Here is a 27,909-nt window from a genome sequence, read left to right as displayed (position 1 = left end):
AATCTTCAATCCGCTCATCCAATCTTCAACCCAATCATCCAATCTTTAACCCAATCATCCAATCTTCAACCCAATCATCCAATCCTCAATCCAATCATCAACCCAACCATCTAATCTTCAATCCAATCATCCAATCCTTAATCCAATCTTCCAATCCTCAATACAGTCATCCAATCTTCAATTATCCAATCCTTTTATTTATTCTTCAACTCTTCAAGCAATATTGCAGTATTCTTTCAAGTACCAAGCATCATCATACTCTGCAATAACATATTGGACTATTGACTTTATATTTACATATCTGCCATATATCATTTGTGCCATCAGTATCATTGTCTTGCAATACCTTTATTAAACCAAATTAATTTTATCCTATTTGTTTCACTCCATTCTGTCGTGGATGCAACCCCATACGTTAAAGCACCCAGCCTACGTTACTCTGCAGCTGGTGCTTCTAAGAGCGTGACAGCCATCTTGCTGCCTACAGCTTTATGAGCCATAGGACCCTCCATTCTTTTCCTTTGGTGAAGTTAGAATTCCATCAAGCCAGCCAACTATCACACACCATTTACGAGAACTGAATCCTGCTCCATAAAAAGAGGCATACAGTATGGTACCTATTGCACACAGGGGATGCAGTTAAAATCCCGGCAGTCGGGATCCCGGCGTTCAGAATCCCGACGCCGGAATCCCGACTGCCGAAATCCCGACACTTTCTCCCTCCGTGGGTGTCCACGACACCCCTGGAGGGAGAATAAATTAGCGTGCCGAGCGTAGCGAGGCACCGGGCCCGCTGCGTGGCGAGCGCAGCGAGCCCGCAAGGGGGGGCGATCCACGTCCCCCCCTTGTCGGGATTTCAGCGGTCGGGATTTTGAACGCCGGGATTTCATACTGAATCCGCACACAGTGACTCCCATTCTTAAAGACAAAATAGTGTAGGAACAGACATGCATTTCTCAACATACATTAGGTACCACTCATAACAACACGAAGATTTATCTTATATGGGTCTAATGTTATTTTATGTATGTTTATCATGTTTTTATTTATAAAGTATTATTTGTGAAATCAATCCAATCGTTGGTTCAATATTTTTTACATTTTTAGCGCTGCTAACCCCACCAACATTTTTACAGTTATCCGAAGGAGATTACAAATCAGACTAAATGTATTTATTTTCCACCGTGGATGCCAGGGGACCATCGGGGCACCGCCGGGGACCAGGTAAGTATGAAGAAGAAAAAAATTCCAAAATCCGCAAAAATCTCTTAACCAAAATGCTCGTGATCCCGAGCATTTGGGATAAGGGATACTCAATCTGTAATTGGAAAATGTGGAGAAATAACCAATTTTTTTTCACCTTTTCAGTTCTCGTTTCAGATCTTGCAGTCCACACAGGCTTGATTGTGGGCTGCTCAGGTACTGTATTTATAAAGATGAGTAATGGCTTTAGGTGTCTGTATGGGATGCAGTTAAAATCCCGGCGGTCGGGATCCCGGCGTTCAGAATCCCGACCGCCGAAATCCCGACACATTCTCCCTCCGTGGGTGTCCACGACACCCCTGGAGGGAGAATAAATTAGTGTGCCGAGCGTAGCGAGGCACCAGGCCCGCTGCGTGGCGAGCACAGCGAGCCCGCAAGGGGGGCGATCCAGGTCCCCCCCTTGTCGGCATTTCAGCTGTCGGGATTCTGAACGCCGGGATCCCGACCGCCGGGATTCAGTACTGAATCTGTCTGTATAGCATGCTTTCAGCATTCCCGCGGAATACCACCTCGACTACCGCTAGGAGGCTGGTGCCTAAATGTCGACACTGATGTGGATGCCGACTGTCTGCATCCCCAAAGGTATGCAGGGAACGGTAGCATGCGCAGTTGCATAGCAACAGTCTCAGATGTCAAATTGTGAAAAGATTGCGATAAAAATCTCAGTGCTAGACCAGCCCTTTACAGCAGACTGGCCCAGCACATGCATCTGTAGAAATGTAATAACAACGTGAAAAGGAAAGAAAAGTATCCAGAAAGGTACGTTTGGGGTATTGAGTATATACTCCTTAAACAGTCACATAAATACAGCACACATGTCCTATTATGTCCTCCCTCATCACCAGCACAACAGTGAGTAGCAGAGGCACATTTGCAGAAGTTGCTACAGCAGCTGCACTGACTCCTGCGCTGGTGAATGTGATGGAAGGAAGATATAATATGCCCGCCAGGCGAGGGCGCTCTCACACGCTACTGCTCAGAAACAGAGACCGGCCAGCCGCGCATGCGCTCTCCGTCGTCCATAGGTAACGCGGTGGGTGCAGTGTCCGGGTGTGCGCGCGCAGCTCAGCGCTGGAACACACGCGTGAGTAGTCGCCGTGGTCAGGTGATTATAGTTCGTGCGTGGGCGGGTGAGCGCGCGCACATACACCCCCCCCCCCTTCGCTCTCTCCCCTACGCCCAAACTAGTGAGCGAGTGTGAGAGAGACACGCACAGAGAGCGCGCCCAGCCCGCCCGCACCCACGCACACACACCTGGTCACGCAGGAGGGAGATGAGCTGCGCGCGCCGGGGGAAGTGGGAGGCGGAAGAGAGCGCGAGACCTGGGCGGGAGAAATACCTGTCCTCCCCCCGACACACACACCCCCCGTCCCCACCCTCCACCTGACAGCCCCGTACAGGTCTGACCAGGCGGCGCCGCCGGCGTTATCGCTGCTACCATTAGTGCATAGCAGGAGGGGGCGTCCCGGGGCGTGTGTATGTATATCAGGACAGAGGAGGGTGTGTGGTGCTAATGTGTGCTTACCTGAGTGTGAGTGACACCTGCTCCCTAGCCTGCCCTCCCCGCAGGGGGATAGATGCGAGCCCTCAGGGTGCAGGTCACTCCTCCTGCCTGGCTGCTCTATTTCCTGGTGTGCCCCATCGTAGGGGGGATATTGCTACCGGCCTGGGCCTAGTCTGAATTTGGGCACAGTTTGCCCCATCCCCTGAGCTTGTTGCACCCAGGGGTATTGTTTTTGTCCTGAGACTTGCCAAGCCTGCCCAGCCATATAGAGGTATAGAAAGAGCAGTTTATGCACAAATGTAAAACTAATCAAATTTCTAGTTGTTGCTGTCACCTACAGCCCCCCCCCCCCCCCCCCCCCCCCAGGGTGACTGGATGTATCCCCTGCTCCTCCTATAGGACTTCACATAGCTTTGATGAACTCTTTAAATCTTGCATTACGAAGCTTAAAAATAAAGTCTGTCTGTGGGTGCTGCCATAACGGAGTGTAGGATTGGTTGCGGATTAAATCCCTCTCTAAGTGCATTTATTGTTTGGTTCAGTAAATATCCTCTAGTGTAGCTGATGCCATCTGCCCCCCCCCCTCTCTGTAGCTGCGGCTTCACATCAATCAAGCATCTAAAGTCTGCATCAAGGTTAATGAACTCATTTTGACCAATGCTGTCCTACACACGGATATACAACTAAGTAAAATGTCCGCTCGGAACCCGCTACCGACTGTGAATGAACAGGATGCTGACCGAGTAAGTACTGACGCACATACCTATTCTTGAATGTTTGCCATGCTGGAGCCCTACTTAAATATGCATGACTATGGGGTATATTCAGTTTTCGACATGAATAGCGGTAGGGGTTCCGATATATTCAATGCTAGCTGTTTTTTTGTTTTGACATGCAGAAAAGCAGGTGTATTGACGGAATAGCCACTAATGCACCTTTAGACGGAAATGGTTTTGGCTGTCAGTCATTCTCAATCCAACATAACACGATGCTGGATTGAGGCATGGAGGACGGCGCCGGGTGAACAACAGCAGCTTACACGGCGCCATCTGCCGTAGCACGCACCCTCCCGCCAACTTCAGTACCTACCCGCTGCTCCGTCTCCAGGTCCCTGCTGCTGCACGCCGTCTCCCGCTGCCGTGCTCACCCGGTCTGAGCGCCGGCCGGGTGAGCGTCAATCAACGGGCAAATCCAGCTTCTGGATTTGGCAGCTGGATGGAATAATGGATGCCGGATCCATTCCGGCAAAAGAATGATGGAATGGATCTGGCATCAATTGAATGTATACCTATATGTTCAGAGGAAAGTCTTTTTTTTTTTTGTGTGTGTAGAATAGATACTTAGACTTGACTTAGTATTTGCATCCTAATTTGGTACAAAACACACAAATACAAAGGGGAACTTTCTGGAAGGGCCAGTTCACTGTCAAAAGAGTAAGGGGTTGTCCATATTCAACTGCCCTTAGCCTTAAGCTGGGTATACCCTAGACCAGGGGTGTCCAAACTTTTTGCGACGAGAGCCATATATGGTTAGGTGAAAATGTGGAAGGCCGATCATTCAGCCTGACATTCTTTGAACCATTAATCACATCAAAATGGTCCCCCACTCTGCCCCTATTCACTGTATGTCCCCCAGCCTGCCCCTCCTTCACTGTATGTTCCCCACTGTGCACCCATTCACTCTGTCCCCCAGCCTGCCCTACCTTCTCTTAATGTACATCAGTGCCTCCATTTATTGTATGTCCCCAAGCCTGACCCTTCTTCACTGTATGACCCCCATTCACTATGTACTCCACTCTGCCCCCATTCACTGTATGTCCCCCAGCCTGCCCCTGCTCCCCCTTCTCTGAATGGCCATTACTGCCTCCATTCACTGTATGTCCCCCAGCCTGACCCTCCTTCACTATATGTCCGCCAATCTGCCCCCTCCCTTCTCTGTATGTTTCCCAGCCCCTTGTGTGAGCCAGAGGAAGGAGAGGCAAAGCAGGCACTGCAAGGACAGGAGATGCTTGGGCTCCCGCTGCTGCCCTCCTCCACTCTGCATGTTACTGGAGCAAGCTTCCCCCTTGCTGCCCCCCTCCCCAAACACTGCTGTCACTGTGATTGTGGAGTAGGGTGATATACGATTGCAGCAGCAGGGGTAGGACGCCAAACACATCTGACTGTGGCGGCCGGCACCACCTCACTGCAGCAGACAGCAAGGTAAAGGTGCGCTCGCCGGGGCCCCAATTTTAGTGTCCTGTGCTGTGCTTCCCACATCTGATGCTCTGCCAGTTTCCAGCTGGAGGCTGCGGGCCGCTTGAAATGACAGCACGCGCCACAATTGGCCCCCGGGCCTGACTTTGGGCATGCCTGCCCTAGACCATGGGTCCTCAAACTGTGGCCCTCCAGATGTTGTGAAACTACAAATCCCAGAATGCCTTGCCACAGTTTTAACACTCCCTTATAGCAAAACTGAGGCAAGGCATGCTGGGATTTGTAGTTTCACAACATCTGGAGGGCCGCAGCTTGAGGAACCATCCCCTAGACCAGTGGTTCCCAAACTCTGTCCTCAGTCAGGAAACCACACAGTTCATGTTTTCCAGGTCACCCGAAAGGTGCGCTCATTACAGACTGACACATTTAAAAAGATCCACAGGTGGAGCTAACTATTTCACTTGATTCTGTGAGGTGACCTGCAAAATATGCTGTTAGGTGTCCTGAGGACCAACTTTGAGAACCTGTGTACTAGATGCTCCTGGATTGCGGTGGCCAGCACATTTGATGGAAGGAAGTGGCAGTTGGCCATACACACTGAATGGTATAGTGCACAATTGTAGTCTATTTTGTTCAGTGGCCACATCCAGAAACATGGTGTCCTTAAAAATATCTTCAGATCTATCTGTGCTGCAAACAAATCAGGTGATGCAATGAACTGTGCATGTGAGTGAATACACACTGGCCAATGTGCACAATATATTGCTCCGATCTGCTGGGGCCAGAGCCGAATTTCCCATTAGGCACGTGCCTAGGGGCGGCACATGTTTGGGGGCGGCACTTGGATGCCTGTGATGGTACTGTCAGCCCAAAGTGTACCAATAACTGCAAAATATCCACTGTACTGTACCGTATTCCATCTTAAATAGAGTGTAAATGATAGGACATGCAGATACTGCCCCTGTAAACTGTCCTACTTAGTAATATGTATACATAATAAAAGAACGTCACAGTTAGTGGCTTTTTTTTTTTAATCGTTTTTATTGTTAGTGGCTTTTTTTTAAATATATCCATTATATTGGCTATTATCAAATGAGGGCTTATAAGTAATCAATAAAAATAATATAATTAGACAGGGGGTAGCATTATTGTTGTGCCTAGGGGCGCCGTCATCCCTAAATCCGCCCCTGGACGCAAGGTGTGTGTATGGTGTGAAGAGAGCAGAAGAGGAATAAGGTACTTGTGAGTTATCTGGACGCCCGATTTTTTGATTGTATGCCTTAAGTTAAGGCATACAATCAGATGCGATGCGATATCGCATCGCATCGCATCGCATGCGACCATCGGATGCGATGACCCGATTTTTCCATAGGAATCAATGTTAAAATGATTCCTATGGAAAAAGGGGTCCTTTTCATACCCCTACTATCCAAGTGGGCATGGAGTTGGATATAAACCTGTGGCGAGCGTAGCGAGCCACCGAGCCCGAAGCGTGGCGAGCGAAGCGAGCCCCGCGAGGGGACGGTATTCCGTGTCCCCTCGCGGGGCTCGCTACGCTCGCCACGCTTCGGGCTCGGTGGCTCGCTACGCTCGCCACAGGTTTATATCCAACTCCATGCCCACTTGGATAGTAGGGGTATGAAAAGGACCCCTTTTTCCCATTGAATTCCATGTTAAAATGGACTCAGTCCATTTTAACATTGATTCCTATGGCAAAATCGGGTCATCGCATCGCATCGCATCGCATCGCATCGCATCGCATCCGATGGTCGCATGCGATGCGATGCGATGTGCCCGATCCGACCCGATTTTGAAATCGGGCGTCCGGATAACTCACATGTACCAGGAATAAGTATGGGGAGGTGGGAGAATGGGAAAGAGGAACAATGAGTTATGAGGGTGTTGTTGGAAATGGTTGAATAAGGATGTATAGATATGATAGATGGGGCACAGGGAAAAAAAGGAGGGGGACAGATACTCGGCAGAGAAAGTCGGGACAGCCAGATCTAGGCAGATAAATTGGAAAGCAAACAATTTCTGGGTAGAGAGGGGGTGGCAGCAAGATGCTGGCCAATGAAGAGAGAAGAGGACTGATGCTGGGCAGAGAGAGGGAGAGGACAGATGCTGGACAGGGAGAGGGAGGAAATATCCTGGGCAGAGACAATGAGCAGATGTTGGGCAGGGAGAGGGAGGACAGATGCTGGGCAGGGAGGAGGGGCAGATGCTGGGCAGAGAGAGGGAGGACAGATGCTGGGCAGAGAGAGAGGGAGGACAGATGGCCCTAATCTTTGCACAACTTTTGGTATACTTTATATAGAATAATTTATGTTTTGCAAATGAAGCTGAAAGTTGTCAGTACAGTCACACAGTAAGTCTGACAGCACATTTACACAGTTCTAACTTAATAACAACAAAATGAATATTGCGTTGGTCCATGGTGGCTGTACCACTACCAATTCTTAAAGAACTGGTAACCCCATCGCCAAGGGGCCACGCCCGATAGCCATGCAATAACAGCCACGGGTGGGGGTGGGGGAGGGGGAGGGGGAGTGGGAGTGGGATGGGATGGGTTTCTTTTGTCTCAGGTTCCCAAGCCTGTATGTGGGTCTCTTTGTCTTCGGTTCCCAAGCCTGTATGTGGGTCTCTTTGTCTCAGGTTCCCAAGTCTGTATGTGGGTCTCTTTGTCTCAGGTTCCCAAGCCTGTATGTGGGTCTCTTTCTCTTCGGTTCCCAAGCCTGTATGTGGGTCTCTTTGTCTCAGGTTCCCAAGCCTGTATGTGGGTCTCTTTGTCTCAGGTTCCCAAGCCTGTATGTGGGTCTCTTTGTCTCAGGTTCCCAAGCCTGTATGTGGGTCTCTTTCTCTTCGGTTCCCAAGCCAGTATGTGGGTCTCTTTGTCTCAGGTTCCCAAGCCTGTATGTGGGTCTCTTTGTCTCAGGTTCCTAAGCCTGTATGTGGGTCTCTTTGTCTCAGGTTCCCAAGCCTGTATGTGGGTCTCTTTCTCTTCGGTTCCCAAGCCAGTATGTGGGTCTCTTTGTCTTTGGTTCCCAAGCCAGTATGTGGGTCTCTTTGTCTCAGGTTCCTAAGCCTGTATGTGGGTCTCTTTGTCTCAGGTTCCTAAGCCTGTTTGTGGGTCTCTTTGTCTCAGGTTCCTAAGCCTGTATGTGGGTCTCTTTGTCTCAGGTTCCTAAGCCTGTATTTGGGTCTCTTTTTGGTTCCCAAGCCGGAGCTGTTGCTTTAATTCAGACGATGATCCAGTGCCAAGGAAAGGTGAGAGCATTCCTGTGACTGGCACATCTCTCCTGCCAGGTTAGTTACTGTATCTGCAGGTTCAAGTTCTTCAGGGAGTCCAGCTTCACTATCAAGGTCCTGTGAAGCTTTATCAGCAAAAGTCTTTAGGCAAAATCGTCTGATGATGCCCAGTGCTATTGCAATGAACGCTAGACTGATAATGCCCAACGTTGAGCCGGTTATTATCAAATTATTGGTGTTCTTCCTATTCAGGGTTTTTTTCAGCTCATCGCTCAGGTCACTTTCTTCTGCTGCTTCTTCTGTAGGAGTTTCTTCTTTATAGTCTGAAGTTGGATTATTCTCCTCATGATAGATGTTAGTTATAGCTTCAGCTGCCCGAATTGGAGCTCCATTGCCCCCAGTAATCACTAATATTAGCAAAACTAATATCTGTATACACAGCATTTTCAATACAGGTCTTATTCCATGAACAACTTCCTTTCAAATGGTTCCTGATGATCCTGATGCAGCCGATGACATCACAATCAGCCACAGCCTCATGATGAAATGTTCTGTGATGTCATAATGGAAACCAGGGAAGTGGCTGGAACCTTATTAGGAGGCAATTTGTATTATACAAAAGAAGAACTAGGTTTTGTCATCCATAGTGCACAAACTATTAAAGTCAAGTCAGTGAAATATTAAAATAAAGAAAAAAGTGTAAATGATAAAAGTTTAATTATGTTTTATTAATATATATATATATATATATAATAGTTATTTTTACAAATGTATGTAAAAGCAAAAAAAATAATCTCTTAAATACAAGTACAAGACCAGGCTGTTCAGCTATGGTCCTAACAATATAGGTGTTTTGTCAGTCACCCAAATGATGTAGAAGTAGAAAAAAATTGTTATTGTTAAACACACAGCGTACATTTTATAACCACCAACTTGCTTTCCATTGTCCATTAAGTATAATTTGATTGGGTGCTATGGGTGACATCCAGTGACGGTTTTTACCTATGGGCTGCAGGGCTGCAACCCCGCCCCCTGCCCAGGTAAATTCCGCCACTGTGCTCTGTCTAAGTGAAGCCAGATACAACCTGTGACATTACTCTGGCTTCACTGCAGCCCATATTATCTGCATACCCTCCAACATCTGAAGATTAGAAACCGGTACAAATCCGTAAAGGGGGCGTGGTCATGGGTAAAGGGGGCGTGGTCATGCTCCCTTCCTACACTTACAATGTACAGTTGCAGACCCAAAAAAGATACAGGCCATAAAAAATGGTGCTGTACATGACAAAGTACAGTGGTGGGTATGTATCAGAGGTATGCACATGTGCAGTTCAGATGCCGTTACTGCACATTCACCGTACCTGTCATTTGCAGTGTACAGGCGCCGGGACAGTAATTTAGCATCTGTGGGCTGCTGACCAAACATGGCCGATTCAGTATACCATAACCACTGTCTCAATTACAGCGGTCACACTGAATTGCACAGTCCCGATGTCAGGTGTCAAGGAGGGGAACACGAGTTGTGCCCAGCTTTTCGGGGAGCGCTATGCATGCCCCCAAAATGTTGACCAATCAAAGGCATTATAGATTAGATCACAAAATATACTCAGCAGGAGGCCATAAATGTGTATTAAGGTAGGACAATTATTATCTTAAAAGAATAAATTAGGATTCCATAGAGTGGTGGCGGGTCAGAGGACCATCCAGTGCTTATAGTAGTAATAATTCTAATTTCACTCTCTGGGCCTTATCGTTATTACAGTTTTACTGCCCCCACGGACCACCTTGGCTGCCGTCTGTAGGAGCTATGAAGCTGGGTTAGCTGTGCCTCCTGGATGAGATTAGCTCTTAGATACTTATCAGCTGTCTGAAGAAACTATTGTGGAAGCAGCCTCTATACTTGCAGTGAGATTGAGGTCAGTGCCTCGGAGCGTATTCAGTGCACAATCAGTCAGGATTCTGTTAGGCTCTCTCCTTGCCCATGATTCTGCCATCTCCTGCTCCCGTCCATCCACTGACCTTCTGTTATACAGCACATATGGAAGCAATGTCAGATACTGTATGTTTCTGAAGCACAGATTTATGCTATAGCACAGTATAGAACTTGTAAGTAGTATTAGATGTATTATACAAGATGACCTTTGTTTTAGGCTTAGTGACTCGAATACTTACATGTATTACAGTACGTAGGGCCTTATTCTAGTTCCCTCTTTCTGATAAAATCCTTCTTAGATGGACAAAACCATGTGCACTGCAGGTGGGGCAGATGTAACATGTGCAGAGAGAATTCGATTTGGGTGTGATCTATATTAAAAGTGTAAAAATAAAGCAGTCAGTATTTACCCTGCATAGAAACAAAATAACCCACCCAAATCTAATTCTCTCTGCACATTTTACATCTGCCCCCCTGCAGTGCTCATGGTTTTGTCCATCTTAAGAAGGATTTTGTCAGAAAGAGTGAAGTTTTATCGTTTGGGTACTTGTTTCCTAGCACGGCCACAATCGCGGCCATCGGGGGTAATTTTTAGTGGCCTGCGACGCGACCGACGCGATGCCCCCGATTTTTCCATTGAAATGCATTGAAAACCATTAAAAATCACGTCGGTCGGGTCGTATGCGGCCAAAAATGCTTAAATGGTCCACCCGCGATGGCCGCGATTTCCCCATAGGGACCAATGTTAAATGCCTCAATTTACCCGCGATGACCACGATTTCCCATAGGAAACAATGTTAAATGGGTCAATTTACACAAATCATCATAGGGAACAATGGTAAATGGGCCAGAAACCCCAAAAAACCCCCCTAAACATTGACATGTCCCCCCAAAAGTAGTTCACGCCACCCCGCAATCAACGTGAACCCGAAGCGTGGCGAGCGCAGCGGTACGCGTCCTCCGACCTTTTCATACCCCCACTATCCACGTCGGCGTGGAGTTGAGAATAGAATAGTGTGGCGAGCCCCGCGAGGGGACGCGGATACCTTCACAGGTAAACGCGTCCCTTCGCGGGCTTCACAGGTGTCCGCGTCGCCATGTACACCTGGGAAGCCCGCGAGGGGATGCGTATAACTGTGAAGGTATCCGCGTCCCCTCGCGGGGCTCGCCACGCTTCGGGCTCGGTGGCTCGCTGCGCTCGCCACACTATTCTATTCTCAACTCCACGCCGACGTGGATAGTGGGGGTATGAAAAGGTCGGAGGACGCGTACCGCCGCCCCCTCGCGGGCTCGCTGCGCTCGCCACGCTTCGGGTTCACGTTGATCGCGGGGTGGCGTATAGTACTTTTGGGGGGACATTTTTATGTTCAGGGGTGTTTTTGGGCCATTTACTATTGTTCCCTATGATAATTTGGGTAAATTGATCCATTTCACATTGTTTCCTATGGGAAATCGGGGTCATTGCGGGTAAATTGAGGCATTTAACATTGTTCTCTATGGGGAAATCGATTTTACCCCCGATGCCCGCGATCATGATCGTTGTGGCCGTGCTAGGAAACAAGTACCATCGTTTGCATTGATTCTTAAATATGTCTTTACGGGTATGGAATGTATGGTCGACCTAAAGATGGTCAACAGTCATTAGATCGACACCACTAGGTCGACATACTGGAAGTTCGACATCGGTCTAGGTCGACATGGCACAAGATCAACAGGTCATTAGGTCGACATGGTCTAGGTTGACAGTCAAAAGGTTGACATGGGGTTTTTCACTGTTTTTTGACCCGAACTTAAAAGTTTTAAGTGCAGTGCGTCCCCTCGCATGGCTTTCTGTGCTCATAAAAAACGGGAAAAAACCCATGTCGACCTTTTGAATGTCGACCTAGACCATGTCAACATAATGCTTGTGTCGACCTTTTGCCATGTCGACCTAGTGTAGACCCCTGTCGACCTTCCAGTATGTCAACCTAATGACTGTTGACTATTTTTAGGTCGACCAACTGACCGTATCCATCTTTACAATATACAGTAACTGAATGAATGACATTCCTATTCAATGTAGGGTCTGTTCTTCCAACTGGCAGAATATATTCTGACAGTCATAGGGCTATTTCACACCCTCCGGCTCCTGCCGGGTGGCAAAACCCTGCACGGCCAAAAGCGGTGCCGCACACAGTAGTTAATAATGGACATGATTCTGTCCATTCACACGGGATGGCCACGGCCCGGCCAACCGGTTGCAGACGGATCCCACCACTGGAAGGGACGGCTGCCAGGCTGCCATTGAAAACTTCGACGTGCGTGGCTTTGCCGCCCGGCAGGAGCCGGAGCTTGTGAAATAGCCCTTAAAGTCCCGGCATCGGCGAAAATGGACACCGATAGTCTGAAACGACAACCCAGGCTCTGTTTCCGACAATACAGATCCACTTCCATAGTGAGGCAAACCTGTTGCAAGCGAGTCCTGGACGGGATTGAATACTGCCAGCTGCTATTTCCACCTGGTGGAAATAGCGACTGGGATTTCATATTTCCATTAATGGTTAATGATGCCTTTCATCTGTTTTACACACTATACTGTACGGTATATAGTGAACGATGGAGTCATTGGTGACAACTTGCAGTGACCTCTTTTGGTCACAAATTCAATTATATCGTAGCTGAGCGATTATCGGCAGACTGACTAAGAATGGTCGACATTAACCGAAGGTTGACATGAGTTTTTGGTGTCTGTGTCGACATGCAGGGCCGGATTTGTGCCTAGGCCCGTGAGGCATCGGCCTCAGGGCGGCACCATTTAAGGGCGGCAGGCAGGCTGACATTCTGTTAAATAGCAGCATGGCACAGCGGGTGGGCAGCGGTGAGTGACGAGCGCCGCCACAGACATGAATTATCATATGTTGGCGCCAGCGCCGCTCGTCACCCGCCACTGCCCACCCACTCTGCCATGCACATTACATCACCGCTTAGTGGCTGGGTCCGACAGTCCCCCTGTGTATCCGGAAATGGCTCAGGCTCACTGCTGCCGGCGCCCGCCCATTGGCTACTCTACACACACACAGTCTATTGGCTGCGTATCCAGCAGCTCAGCGGCGCGCAGATCCTCCCTGCACTCTCAGTCACAGTGTGAGAGAGACTGACGGAGACACTGTGCTAATCACTGTACTAATAAGTGCCTCCCTCCGGGTCATCTGTACAGTGAGCAGCCCAGAGTGCTTAAAAAAATATTAAGGTGGGCTAGAGTTAAATTTTAATGAAATATATAAATAACAATGTATATACATATATGATTAAATTATAATATGGGGTGGGGGAGGACACAAAAATGTTGTGCCTATGGGTGTCCTGACCCCTAAATTCGCCCCTGGCTGGGGCAGATAACATATCACCTAGTGTGTACCCAGCTTTACTGTAACTTTCACTAATGCCCCCCATACAGTGCGATGGACAGATACCATGCGGGTGCACAGCACATAAGGTATGTGCTACCCATACTTTTCAAACTAAATTGCATCTAGTTCAAAACACATGGTGCTTCAGCCCATCGCATGCGTTTCAAACTAGATCTAATTCAAAACGCACAGAGTTTATCACTCAGCATATGGGCAGCATTAGGGTTGGATTCAAATGCCTGCAAATCTGCGTGACAATAAAGGTGTGTGGCACCCATACCACAAAATGTTTTTGCTACCACTTTTGTGCAATCTGGCTGGGCAAAACGTGGGGTGATGTTGCCAGCATTTAAATGCCACATTCAATTGCATTTGAATTCCCCCTTTGTGTATTAATATTTATTTTTGAGACACTTCAGTGCTGTTGGCTGTGTACATATCAGCCAGTTATGGTAGCGCCGACATTGCAAACTTTCTGAAAGCATTGTGGGTGCAGTGTTACTTCCCCGGAAATTTCACCTTCAAAAGTTGAGGGATTAAATTGTATGTAATATACAATTTAATCCCTCAACTTTTGAAGGTGAAATTTCCAAATGAATTAGTGAAAGCACCAAGTTCAATACTACACAGGGTTGGTGGAAAGCCTACAGTATTGGAGGCAGGCGAGCAAAAATGAAATTGGGGTACTTGTTTCCTAGCACGGCCACAACGATCATAATCGCGGTCATCCGGGGTAAAATCGGGGCCATCGCGGCCGCTAAAAAATCGGGTGCGATGGGCCAGACGCGATGCCCGCGATTTCCCCATAGAGAACAATGTTAAATGCGTCAATTTACCCGCGATGACCCCGATTTCCCATAGGAAACAATGTGAAATGGATCAATTTTCCCAAATTATCATAGGGAACAATGGTAAATGGGCCAAAAACACCCCTGAACATAAAAATGTCCCCCCAAAAGTACTATACGCCACCCCGCGATCAACGTGAACCCGAAGCGTGGCGAGCGCAGCGGTACGCGTCCTCCGACCTTTTCATACCCTACTATCCACGTCGGCGTGGAGTTGAGAATAGAATAGTGTGGCGAGCCCCGCAAGGGGACGCGGATACCTTCACAGTTATACGCGTCCCCTCGCGGGCTTCCCAGGTGTCCATGGCGACGCGGACACCTGTGAAGCCCGCGAAGGGACGCGTTTACCTGTGAAGGTATCCGCGGCCCCTCGCGGGGCTCGCCACGCTTCGGGCTCGGTGGCTCGCTGCGCTCGCCACACTATTCTATTCTCAACTCCACGCCGACGTGGATAGTAGGGTATGAAAAGGTCGGAGGACGCGTACCGCCGCCCCTCGCGGGCTCGCTGCGCTCGCCACGCTTCGGGTTCACGTTGATCGCGGGGTGGCGTCAACTACTTTTGGGGGGACATTTCACTGCTCTGTGGGTTTTTTGGGGGTTTCTGGCCCATTTACCATTCTTCCCTATGCTGATTTGGGTAAATTGAGGCATTTAACATTGTTCCCTATGGGGAAATCGCGTCCATCGCGGGTGGACCATTTAAGCATTTTTAGGCGCACACGACGCGACCGACCCGATATTTCAATGGAAAAATCGGGGGCATCGCGTCGGTCGCGTCGCAGGCCACTAAAATTACCCCCGATGGCCAAGATTTGTGGCCGTGCTAGGAAACAAGTACCGAAATTGGTAAACTTTAACAACATAAATGGCTAGGTTATAGTTTTTCTGCTGTTTGATAACTTTTGGGTGGTTTGAGATGTCATTGGATATTCAAAATTAAATGATAGAATATTGTGTACAAATGTTATGCTGGTGAAATAAGACCTCAAGCAAACAGTGTAGTGTTCATTCTAGCACCCGCCATCTTTGAAAATCCATGCAGTTCCTTTTCCCTGCCTGGGGTATCACTGTCTACTGTAGTGCTTCAAGCACAGTGTGGTCTGTATATCAGCACTGATATGCAAACCAGACCTGTGGTAGAAACACCACAGCAGACAGCGACAACCCAGGCAGGGAAAAGGAACTGCATGGGCTTCAAAGATGGCGGATGCTAGAATGAACACTACAAACAGTTTCAAGCAAAAATTTTATTGTTTTCAATTGTTCTCCCGGGCTGCCATTAGATGGTGCCCAGTGGAGTAATTCAATTGCGACCAGACCCCCCCCCCCCCCCAAGCATATTGGGTAGTTTTCCAAGGAAAACTATTTTGTGGCTACCAATTTGTTAATGCAATTCCTAACCATGTCCTACTGGTTTTGAGGACCTCCCTCTTCTTAACATGTTCAAATGAGGGAGAGGGTCATTAACGACATTGAGACTACAGGGCTATGTATAGGGCTTTTCTGTTGGGATGCCAGTGTTTTAATTCTAACCAATGGCATCCTTTCTTTTGTAACCTGATCTTTCAAATGTGTCTCAGGATAAGGGAAATGAACGAATAAAAGTGACTGGGTTGTTACCTGCTTCGCTGTGAAGATGTACATGAAAGCAATACTTCAAAAATGTAATTTCTGCCCTACTACCGCGAGAAGCTATACACATGAGATATGTAATTGTCTGTTAATGTTGTAATGATGCGTGTGAAAGGTTTAAATAAAGGTATGAGGGGAGAGCTCCATTTCATTTTGGTGTACTCCGTTGTGGGTCATTTTGTCCTCAATGGTATAAGTTTGTACAGAAGCAGATCTTTTGTTAATTGAGCACTGATCTCAGTCAGCCGGAAGCTGTCTGCCATCGCACTGCACTGCAGACAAGCACTCCGTACTTGTTTTGGGAAACTGCTGCCGTTGTGAATAATTTAATATAGTGCTGTTTTAAATATGTTGTCTATAGGAAGTATTTTGGAAGTCCTATATAGTATGAACTTTTTAAATAAAGACGCACACAGGAGGCAAACAGCATGTTGTCATCAGTAATTTAACATATCGAGCTAATGGGCCCTACACACATTCCGATGTGTGCAGGGCTACCTAGCTATGCTAGGTCGGGCTGTGCTGCGCCGCTATCGCCTAGCACACAGAGCTGACAGCCCACACACAGAGCGAGCTGTCAGCTCTGTGTGCTAAGCGAGCAGACAGCGCCAGTGTTCTCCGGTGGGAGAACACTGCCGATGCCGAGATTGATGGACACTGTCCATCAATCTCGGCCAGCGATAAAGACGCGCGGGGACGCGCACGGATGCCGATACAGCCCCCACACATACACCGATGTGAGGGCATTTGCTAAGCGACTTTGCAAAACTAAGCAAAATCGCTTAGAAAATGCCTAAATATCGGCATGTGTGTAGGCCGTATAATGCTGTACCTACATCAGCACAGTGGGCCTTTTTCGAGTTCACTCTTTCTGACAAAATCCTTCTTAGATGGACAAAAATATGTGCACTGCAGGGGGGCATATGTAACATGTGCAGATAGAAATAGATTTGGTGATTTTTTTGGGTGATTCTTTGCAGGGTAAATACTGGCTGCTTTATTTTAACACTGCAATATAGATCTCACTTTGAAGTAAAACCCCACCCAAATCTAATTAGATCAGCACAAGTTACATCTGCCCCCCTGCAGTGCACATGGTTTTGTCCATCTAAGAAGGATTTTGTCTGAAAGAGTGAACTCGAATAAGGCCCAGTGTGTCATGTTAGATCAATGATGCATTTATTTAAATTTGCTTTATGGATCAAAATGTATTCCGTTGGAATGTGGAATAACAAGATTGTCCTGCAAGATTCATGTGTTTTATGAAGTTGGTAAAAGCTGTGTTACAAGTTTGAAATCCAGAATCCTTACTTCAGTATTTGATGATGTGACCATGTGACTTGCAGTAAGTACTATGTCGCAGTTTTATTTGTGGGATTGTATGTTGTGATTACAAGGGTCAATAGTGATCTAAAATAGTTTGAGATGCAAACATATCCACATACTGGGTCTTATGGTGTGTACACACGGTGAGATTCCCTTGCTATTCGACTTAAAGATTCGAGTGCTATGTCGTCTTTGCTATCGCTGTACATTTTACATACAATTCATACAATCAGCATTAGATTTGCACTATAGTCATTGCTGCCCTATCTATATGGGTTTGTGCTGTCACGGGCGCGCACATCGGGATCTTAAGGTAAAAAACCTGTGCGATCGGCATGCGATTTTGGCTATATAGTCAAATCTCACCATGTACACAGCATAATTGTTGTTGGCTCATTAAGCAGCGAAGTTCACTGCTTACCGAGAGCTGAAATGCCACCCGATAAATCCCATCGGTACCATGTGAGGGGTACCTCGTATGCCTCTGCTAGCAGGAGATATCATTTCATAGTCGCTTACCATCTAATGATTTCTCCTGCCTTCGGAAATAAGTCTGTTTTTTTTCCTTCAAACGCCGCTGAGGAGTGGGCGGGCTCTGACATCCTGTGATGTCAGCCACCCGGCCCCAGCAGGCATCAGCCTGCCTGTGTTCCCACGTCTATAAATGCTGAGCGTTCCCATAGTCCAGCGCAATTTCCGCCAACCATTGGAACGACCCTGTCCGATGGTTAAAGGATCACCTCCACTGTCTCTGTGACAGAAAAAGAACCTCCAACCCAAAAGCAGACTGAAATGATACCATTCATTTGTGTGCACATACCATCTCTTTTTTTTTTTTAACATATGTTTATATAGATTTTAGAGACAAATAGTCAATACCATACATATAGACCGCATACCATCTCTTTATTTGCACTCGTACATTATTGAACTTGGGTGTGGTATAGGGTTCCGACAGTCAGGATCCCCGCAGTCATTAGCCCGACGTCGGGATCCCGACTGGCTGGACTCAGACAGCATGGCGAGCGCAACAAAGCCCCTTGCAGGCTCGCTGCGCTTGCCACGCTGCAGGCACGGTGGCTCGCTACGCTCTCCACCTATTCTATTCTCCCTCTATGGGGGTCGTGGACCCCCACGAGGGAGAAAAGCCGGTGGCCGTCGGGAACCCGTCTGTCGGTGTCTTAACAGTCGGGATCCCGATGACGTGTAAAAACTGTCGGGACCCCGTCCGGCACTCATTGAACTTGCACATAGAACATCCTTGATTATCTAGTGGACCTGTTGCGTAGGTATGCTGTCAGTTTGTAGTGGTCATTATAAACAGCCGCTATCTTTAAAAACCCATGTAGTTACTGTTCCCTGCCTGGGGTGTCACTGTCTGCTGTGGTGCTTCTAGCACAGTCTGGTTTGCATATCAGTGCTCATATACAGACCACACTGTGCTAGAAGCACTACTGCAGACAGTGACACCCCAGGCAGGGAAGAGGAACTGCATGGGTTTTCAAAGATAGCGGGTGCTAGAATGAACACTATTGTTTGTCTGCGTTGATACCAGAATGTGCTGACCGACACCTGGAAAGTTAGATTTGGATCAATATACACTGTTTGAAAATTTACATTTGTGTTTAAATGATATTGTTTTAAAGATTGTTGATCCCAACAAATATTAACCCTAACCTAAGTGCATGTACGTGGAAGCTCCACTGGGGCGGGGACTGATGTGAATGTTCGACATATCCCTGTAAAGAATACTTCTTTATTACCAGTTATTTAGAACTGGTAATTAGTAGATGTAATTTTGCTTAATTCAAAAATCATTACAAGCACATAACAAAATTCACTAACACAGAAGAAAACCGATGCAAGAACCACCAATGCTACTAGATTCCTGCGAAACCAGTCATATTGTCACATCTGATTTCTCTTCCACAAACCATATGGCAGCTCGAGAGATGGCAATGTTCAAGCAGTAAATACATTTCTTCTGACAAAAAGTTACTTGCTGAATAATATTGTTGCGCGACAGATGGGCAGAAGGGGGAATAATTTTACATATAAATAGCCTTTGTGCTATGATTTAATTAAGGTAAAGGGGAAAGAAACCAAAGAAAAAACATAGGCCCCCGAGAACTGAAATTGACATTGTACGGTGCTGTGAATTTTACCCGTGCCAGAATAAGTCTGCTCATTTTTACCAAACAACTCGCAGTGTCCTATACCAGGAGTTTGGCACATAACTTCTTTTCCCCTGAAATAATCTCTGTAGAGAATTATAAATCTGCTGAGGGAAAAATAAATTAGAATAACCTGATTTCTGGGACATATGGAGAGTAGATCTGTTGCTAAATGCTTATAGAGGATTGAAGCATTACAATGTCTAATCAGATAGCACATCAAAAGTGACTCTGATTAACATTTGGGGGGGAATTGCAGAAAAAGTAATTATTTTCTTGTTTCCGCTCTCCCATTCAATTGTTTGTGCTGATGGGTGTGAATGCTGCAGGTGCTCATTACTTATTGGAAATGAACCCAGAGGTAAACCCTGGAAAACTACTGGGCATGGTTCATTTTTATGCCCCAAAACTAAAAATAATGGCAATGGGGAGAAAACTCACCAGCAGGTCCCAGAAATGGTTACAAAGCATTCCGTCGGTGTATAGAGAGAGTATGCTGGACCAAACACCAACAGCCAATGTAGCAAGCTCCAAACGTTAGTACTGTGGAAATCACCCACATGCACTCGATATTGTACATAGAGTTGCAGATAAGGACTTTAAGCAGCGTATTCAGTCACCCAAATATTTCCTGATAGTGTTCATTCTAGCACCCGCTATATTTAAAAATCCATGCAGTTCCTCTTCTCTGCCTGGGGTGTCGCAGTCTGCTGTGGTGTTTCTAGCAGTGTGGTCTGTATATCAGCACTGATAAGCAAACCATACCTGTGCTAGAAATACCACAGCAGACAACGACACCCCAGGCAGGGAAGAGGAACTGCATGGGTTTTCAAAGATAGCGGGTGCTAGAATGAACACTATGCTATACAAAGAAGCCTTTTTCTCATGGTTTTGTCTGGAAAAATTGTATGTTTATGAACTTGTGTGTGTATCATCTATAGATATGTCTAGTGTATGTCTGTGTCTCTAAAACACTGCCTCTGTGCATGTGTGAGAGAAAGATGGCAATCAAAAGGTAGCAGACTAGCATTTGCTTCAAGTGGGTTTACTAGTGATGTCAGGGTTACAACCCGAAAGCATTTGAGAGAGTGCCAGCTGAATTTGTATGTATATATAATATTATATTATTTCAGACAGAAGGCTATCCCTTGAGGTAAAAGTTGGTCCTATCTGTATCGCATAAATATTTTTCACGCCAATACACTCACTGGTCTATCTGAACTATTAGACCCACCGTCATAAGATTATACCTGTTCACGTTTATTCTTTTTAGATATTAAAGAATTTACTCGTTAAGGAGTGTAACCGATATCCTGTAAAATCATTGTACAAATTCTTTGTGATATGCCCCTGAGGAAGTTGTAAGACGTTGGGTATATAAGAATGACTGTACTCATTATGGAATCTGTAATTTATTATGGAAACATGCAATTTTTAAAAAATAATTGTATATAATAAAAAAAAATGTACATTGTATAAGCTTTATGCTGTTTTTGAATTGTGAACTTTTTACGTTATTTTCTTAATCAGTGGCATAATCCAGTTCACATTCGCTTTCGCAAATATCTAAAATGACATGCGTCATGACTGTGGGCCTGTTTCAGATTTCGCAGAACTGCAGCTGTCGGCACTAGGCAGCAGGGGAGCCGCCCAGCAAAGTGTAAGGCCAACCATGTTTCAGGTTGCAGCAGCTGCGTGTGACGTGGCCCTGCCCACAAGCGCTCTGAAGGCGTCTGCATTGTACTGACTGCTCCCAACCCCTGTTACGATTCATTGCCAGCACTGAAACTGCGATTGCCTGTGTTTTTTTTTTCAGCGCTCACTTGTGCACGCTCCGGTGCACATACGCAGTAGTGCGTACTCCTGCGGCCCACTCTCAATATGGGGAGGAATATAGTCACGTGACATATTTTTATTCAGTCTGTTTGTGTTTCTTCACAAAGCATTGCAAATAGAATCATATTGGGGGGGGGGGGGGGCGGGGGAATATAATGCACACTAAGACTATCCGTATTAAGGGACATACATATGGTGTGATATGAAATACTGATATGGACTATATAATCCATATCAGTAGAAAATATAGTGATGCCACCTCAGTATCGGAAGAAAAAATAGACTGTGCAGACAGCATAGTTTTGACTAAAAATGCGTACAATCGATTTCTAGTATAGTCAAAATCATCCATAGCCAAATTCGCACAGTGCGCAAATTCAATCTCTGTGATTCTGGGCTCTGGGGAGTTCAAGGGATATCATCAACATCATCAAAAATGCACCATGTTTGTGCCCATTTAGTAAACACGATCACAACTAGGTACAAAAAGTGCGGATTTAATTTGACTACAGTAACAATGGGGAGGACATGTCTCTACACATGGCTTTCAGATGTAATTATTGCTTTATCACTGACCGTATGAGTTCAGACATGTCTGTGTAAACCATGTGTGAAAAGGATTGTGTCTGTAGTCTCCAAAGATTTTAGTGACTACAAATTCATCATGGCATTTGCTGTAGTTTTGGGGTTTTGTGTGCGACATTGTAACATGTGGCTTCTTCTAATGGAGATCCTATGGTCAGAAATTGACAACATAGGGGCACCAACATTTTGCTTGCGGAAAACCGAGCTGGCAAGCAGAAATGTGGAAAAACTATTCCGTTTGGGTGCTCAAACTGTACTTTCTGCAGCCCAGCCAATACTTTAGTTGGGTTTAGTCACTTTTAAATCCAGTGCTTTTGGGTGTGTCAACATTAATGGGGGTGCCTGATACGAGCAACAATTTATAGCATCAATGGATGCTGATTACTTTGGGAACCCAAAACAACAACTGAATCGCAACCACCCAGCCCCCTTCCCATGACGGGGGGAGTAATTCAGTTTAGCACATGCAGCGAGCCATTAAGTTTTCCCTTGCACCTCCATTGGAGGGAGGGAACTCTTGCAGCGGCAGACGTACTGTATATGCTGAATATATGTGTAGTCGGGCATAGACGTGAATATCCCAAAATGTGAGCACCGTAATGGGCAGGTTACTGTGCGAGTACAATAGTTATGCTAAAAGAGGCAGCATGAACAACTTGTGTTTATGGATGGGGTATGTCTGGCAATTACTAGATTGTTCTAGCCTGGTTAGTGAAAAACAAGCTAAAAAGCACAAGCAGAGCAGATTGTGGTGACAACATTCCAATGGGAGCATAAGGATATTTTATATGGTGCCTTGATCCATCCTGCAATCCAGATGTAGGGTATGTTTCATTGCATTGACTAGGTTTCTGGATTGGATTTCAACAAAGTTAGTGTGACATGAATATGCTGGGCAGTCGGGTATAACCTTTATCTCTGCAGTTTATCCAACTCCCATTATCTAAATGTCTGGTACTCATAGTGGGCTTTCCAAGTATTGCCAATTTATTACCAGTTTCTTATATAGCGCACACATATTCCGCAGCACTTTACAGAGAATATTTGAATCAGTCTGTGCCAATGGAGGTTACAATCTACATTCCCTACCACATGTACACGCACACACAGACATTCTAGGGTTAATTTGTTGGGAGCCAATTAACTTACCCGTAAACCCATGCAAGTACGGGGAGAATATACAAGCTCCGCACAGTTAGAGCCATGGTGGGAATTGAACTCATGACCTCAGCGCTGTGAGGCAGTAATGCCATTACACCATCCGTACTGCCCAATGTTACCTTACTGGAAAAACCCACTGGAATTGAGCATAAAGCTTTTGGCCTCCCAAGTTATTGGATCAAGGTAGATCTCTGGGATGAACTGACACAAACTCTGCTCAATAGAGCGTGATCTATGAGACTAATGCTGGGTACACACAGAACGATTTGGGCTCAATTCCCAAGATTTTGACGCATCGTACAATCGATTGGATGTAAAAAGAGCAGAATTGTACCTGTTTTCAGTATGATTCTGAACCAGTGCGCGCCCCTGCCAGTTGTGTGTTCGATTGGAGAATTTTACCTGCTGCAGTTAAGCTTTGTCAATCTACATCTGAGCGTGCAGATTGTGTGGTTGTATGCTCCAATCCATTGTGCGTGTGCTTTCAAAGGAACCGATCGTTGCATGATCATGGTCGTTCTGGTGTGTACCTTGCACTTCTATAAGGTATGTATTTACTAAGATTTGAGTTCTATCGAAGATGGGATGTTGCTATGGGCAACCAATCAGATTCTATCTATTCTAGAAGGTGCTAAAGAAATCAGAAGTAGATTATTATTGGTTGCCCATAGAAATCCCATATTAGTAAATAAAGCCCTAATTGTAATCAGCAAATGCCTGCTTCCCTGTGATGTCCTATTTGGGGATGCCAATCCCGGGGCATTTTTTTTTCAATCCCGAAAATCGGGATTGAAAAATGCCCTAATAAGAAAAACCTGCCTCGGCTAGACAAGGGTTTTTCTCTGTTTTTTATACTGAATATCGACACTGATACATACCGTATCAGTGTACCGTGTCCCCTCGCATGGCTCACTGTGGTCACCATGTTGTAGGCACAGTGCCTCACTACGCTCGGTACACTTTTTTTTAATTCCCCCTCCACGCCCTAGTGGATGGTAGGGCATAAAATACCACCTGTCGGCACATGTCAGCTAAAAAAAAAAAGGTAAAAATCCCAGGTCGATATTTTGATTGTTGACCTTCTCCATGTTGACCTAATGCTTGTGTCAACCTAATGACCCTGTCGATTTAGACCCATTTCGACCTTTTGAGTGTGTCCATCTAAGGCCTGTAGACCTTCAATGGTTGACCCAATATATTTCGACCATGTGACGTATTCAGTTTTGATGGATGTAGATGAACAACTTGTTGGATACATCTGTCTAATAGATGGTCGCCATAGTAGGGGCTATTCAATACGGGAGAACACCATAACTTTCGATGACTGTCCCCGAGGCTGCACTTATAATGGACTTGACAATCTTGAGGTGCAAGCAGAAATCCGCACAAAGTAGGGGCGGCAGGTTAGTTGCGTCCTAACAACTGCATCTAACCACAGGTATAACCACAACACATAATAGGATTAGTAACAGGAAATAATTGTATGTCTCCCTGTCACTGAGCTCAGGGGCTACATTTCTGCATAAGAATAGTTCCAAATGTGCTAACACCAGTGCAATGGTTTTAGGGATGTGCATGAAGCGCTAATATGTGCATTTGTAGCTTTTCTGCAGAGTCTCGGTAAAGTCAGTGGCTGATGGTAAACCTAGTAAGGAAGCAGATTTAACTTGATGTGCTACAGCTGCATGCATGATGGCCATTATATGAGAAGCATCGCTAGTGATGCTGGTGCTATATCTCGTTGAGTTGAATTACCCCCATAGGCACAATGGTTATTGCTGTGATATGTTTCGTTTCACAACTGGTCAACATTGTGCTATTTGCATTATTCAGCAGTCTGCCTGCTTCACTAATTTAACAGCTTGACAGATCCAACATTGCCTCAAATATCTGTTACTTGTGGCTTTCTCCTGAGGGGTTTACATTTTAACTTGTGTAGGAATTCATAATCAGGGGAACGCTATCCAATCACTGTACGTGTTGCTACATTCAGACTATGCCAGGTGACCTGTGGACATTGCTACGTACACAGTAATGGCTTGAGAAAGCAAAAAAGTCAGCAAGGAAGGTCAAGTTTTACCCAAAAAATAAATCTTATTCTAAAGACACTACTGATCCATGCAAAGGTTGAATTAATAGTTTACTAGGATTTACATGGGGTAGTCAGTCGGACCTGTCGTTTTTTATATGTTTTATTAACAGTGTCTTATATAGCGCATACATATTCCGCAGCACTTTCCAGTATAGTGACTTTCGGAAAATGGCGGCCCCCATACGAAAGACAGGTTTTTTTAAACAGGTTTTCCGAAGGGGCAGCCATTTTCCGAAATACACTTTTTTTTACAAGTGCAATGCATACGTCCATACTGCCGGTGCTGGGATCCTCAACGCGTCGCAGGAGGTACCGGCTGCACGGGGTGTGTGTGTCAGCCCGGGGGGATGTTAACCGGCGCGTGGGGGCGCGAAGCGGGGGTGAAGCGCAGTGAATATTTAATGAGCACTCATTAAATATTCACTGCGCTGGGTCCACTCATTGGCTGGGTCACAAATACCGTTTCAGACCCGATTTTGATGCCAAAATACATCTGAAACGGGTAGGACCCTCCATTTTAACCGTTTAAAAAAAACCTGCTTTTTTAAAATGGTAAAGTGGTTGTGCATCTTACAGACCGCACAGATTACCGTTTTAAAACGGTTAAAAATCTGCAAAATACCGTTTTTTTAAGTGCGGTCTCAAACGGGCATAACTGACTGATATGTGTGCCTATGACTGAGCATCGCGCTACATTTTAGCCTAATATTGTACTTGCAAGATTGTTAGAAGCTTTAACTTAAAAACTAATCACCCTGATCAAAAGTACACCCTAAATGAAATTGATTCCCTTATAGAAATATGAAAGAAAAGCAACAGATTATTGCTGAATACCATTGAGACGGACGCATTCTGAAGATTCTATCACTTTGGTAAATTAATGTCTGATAAATCAGGCATTTTATTTTTACTTTTTTTTTTAACTAAAAAAGATCATAGGCGACGTCCGTTTTGATTTTCTCTTTATAGCTCCTGTTACTGGTGCACAGCGCTTTTGTGACATTACACCTGAATCAAGAAGGATTTTTACCAGACAATTGTGTTGCTGTGGTTATTGAGAGAACTGGTTTCTCTTGTAATGTTTTGCTCTGCTTGGGGGCAGGGAACTTTTTTCATTGTAGCATTCTTTAGGACAAGTGGAGGGAGGAACAGGAATATAGCACTGGCAGTGTCTTCCAACAAACCTTTCATTATGGTTAAGTAATCTGGAGGATAGACTTACCTATTGCATGCGTTCTCAGACTATCAATAAATGTCATATTGGTTTACGACGAGGCCATCATCTTAAACTTTTAAAGGTAATCACAAGCCAATGCATTTTATAAGCTGAGCAATTAAGGAACATTCTCTTCCGACATAATTGTATTAAGGTGTCCATACACGCTGCAAGAATCGCATGCGTTATTGGCTAGATCGCATCGCACGGCATGCGTTTTGCATGCGATCTGAAAGCAGTACAAAAAGTATATGCAGCACATACGTTTTGCACTGTGCGATGTCCGCATCGAGTCGGAACGCACGCTGCTATCACAGAGTGTATGGGGGACACAGGGGTAGATTTATTAAGCTTGGTTAAGTGATAAACTGTCTGGTTTTTATCACCGGCCAATCAGCTCTTACCTGCCATTTCTCAAACCAAGCCTGTAGCTTTACAGGTAGCAGCTGATTGGACGGTGATAAAAAACAGACAGTTTATCACTTCACCGAGCTTAATAAATCTACCCCCCAGTGTCTGGAAAGTTTGCTTCCTGAAGTCTCCAGAATATAATCTCTTGCCTTAAAAAGTGTGTGTGGTGGTGGGGATGTAAACTCACCTCTCTGCTCAGCAGCAGTCCCATCAGCACTGTACAGAGAATGTGATCATTTACAACCACACCGCCGCTTTTGCTATTAGAATGTACGTTTGTTTCCCCTCCCCACTGGAATACTTTTCAAATATTTGTAGTTATTTGCAGCACTAAAATATGTTGTGTATATTGTAACCTCTTTCCCCCATTATGTTTATCCTATAGTGCCCCATAATGTATGTGTCTCGGGTTTGCAAAGTGCATTTGACTGTGTGGGAATTGTTTGTGGGAACATAATAGTAAATGAGGAGACCTGCCATACCCATTTCCCTCCCTATTTATTATTTGCTCTGTTGCACAAGAAGAAGCAACAGTGAGAGAAGGCAAAGCCTCAGTGTCTTCTATAGGAAGAGGAGGAGCAGAGCTTGCTTTGCTGAGGGGGTTGGGAAAGGAAGAATTACCTTTCTCTCACTCTGTAGCAGTCTGTGTTCGCGAGAACTGCATCCTCTCAGCTGCTGTACACTCCTTGCAAATGCCATGATGTCAGCTTCTGTCTCACCAGCTTTACCTGCCCTAGTGAGGAGGGGACAGGTCAGGTTCTCCTCCCTTGTTGCGTGATACTTCAGGGTGGTAACTTCCTGCTTTCTAGTTTAGTAAAGGAGAGAACGTGAACAAGCAAACTAGGTGTACCTTCCCCCTGCCAGTACTGACGGATTAAAGGGGGAAAAAAAAGGGCAATCTGGCTGGAGCCTTTTTGATCTACATGAGAGGGACTCTTCATTGAAAAGCCATGTTAGAGGATATAGCAGCAAAGCGTCGTGACCATCCTGACTCCTGTGCGAACTCCCTCCTTTCTCATGAGGTCTGTAACAGGTTTTTTTTTTTCTTTCAATTTAGCTTCTGTTTCCTGGAATGATGCTTTAAACTACTGCTTT

General features: G+C 45.8%; 1 protein-coding gene across 9 annotated transcripts in view; it reads left to right on the top strand.

Moving 5' to 3' along the window:
• The first annotated feature begins 2,330 nt into the window (after positions 1-2,330).
• MARK2 (microtubule affinity regulating kinase 2) overlaps positions 2,331-27,909 on the top strand; it is a 199,876-nt gene continuing 174,297 nt past the window's right edge. For 6 of the 9 annotated variants that reach the window (XM_083164717.1, XM_083164716.1, XM_083164715.1 and 3 more), the window contains exon 1: positions 27,445-27,836. In XM_083164717.1, the coding sequence (XP_083020843.1) occupies positions 27,765-27,836 (72 nt within the window). In that variant the 5' untranslated portion in view covers positions 27,445-27,764. Of the gene's footprint in view, positions 2,348-2,421; positions 3,039-3,360; positions 3,511-27,444; positions 27,837-27,909 lie in introns of those variants that run through there. The other 3 variants (XM_083164712.1, XM_083164711.1, XM_083164710.1) reach the window with 3 other exon arrangements.

The sequence above is a fragment of the Crinia signifera genome, chromosome 11 (assembly GCF_055691185.1).
Source record: "Crinia signifera chromosome 11, ASM5569118v1, whole genome shotgun sequence".
NCBI lineage: Eukaryota > Metazoa > Chordata > Amphibia > Anura > Myobatrachidae > Crinia > Crinia signifera.
The sequence above is the reverse complement of the archived record's forward strand: the minus strand, read 5'-3'. Positions and strand labels throughout refer to the sequence as shown.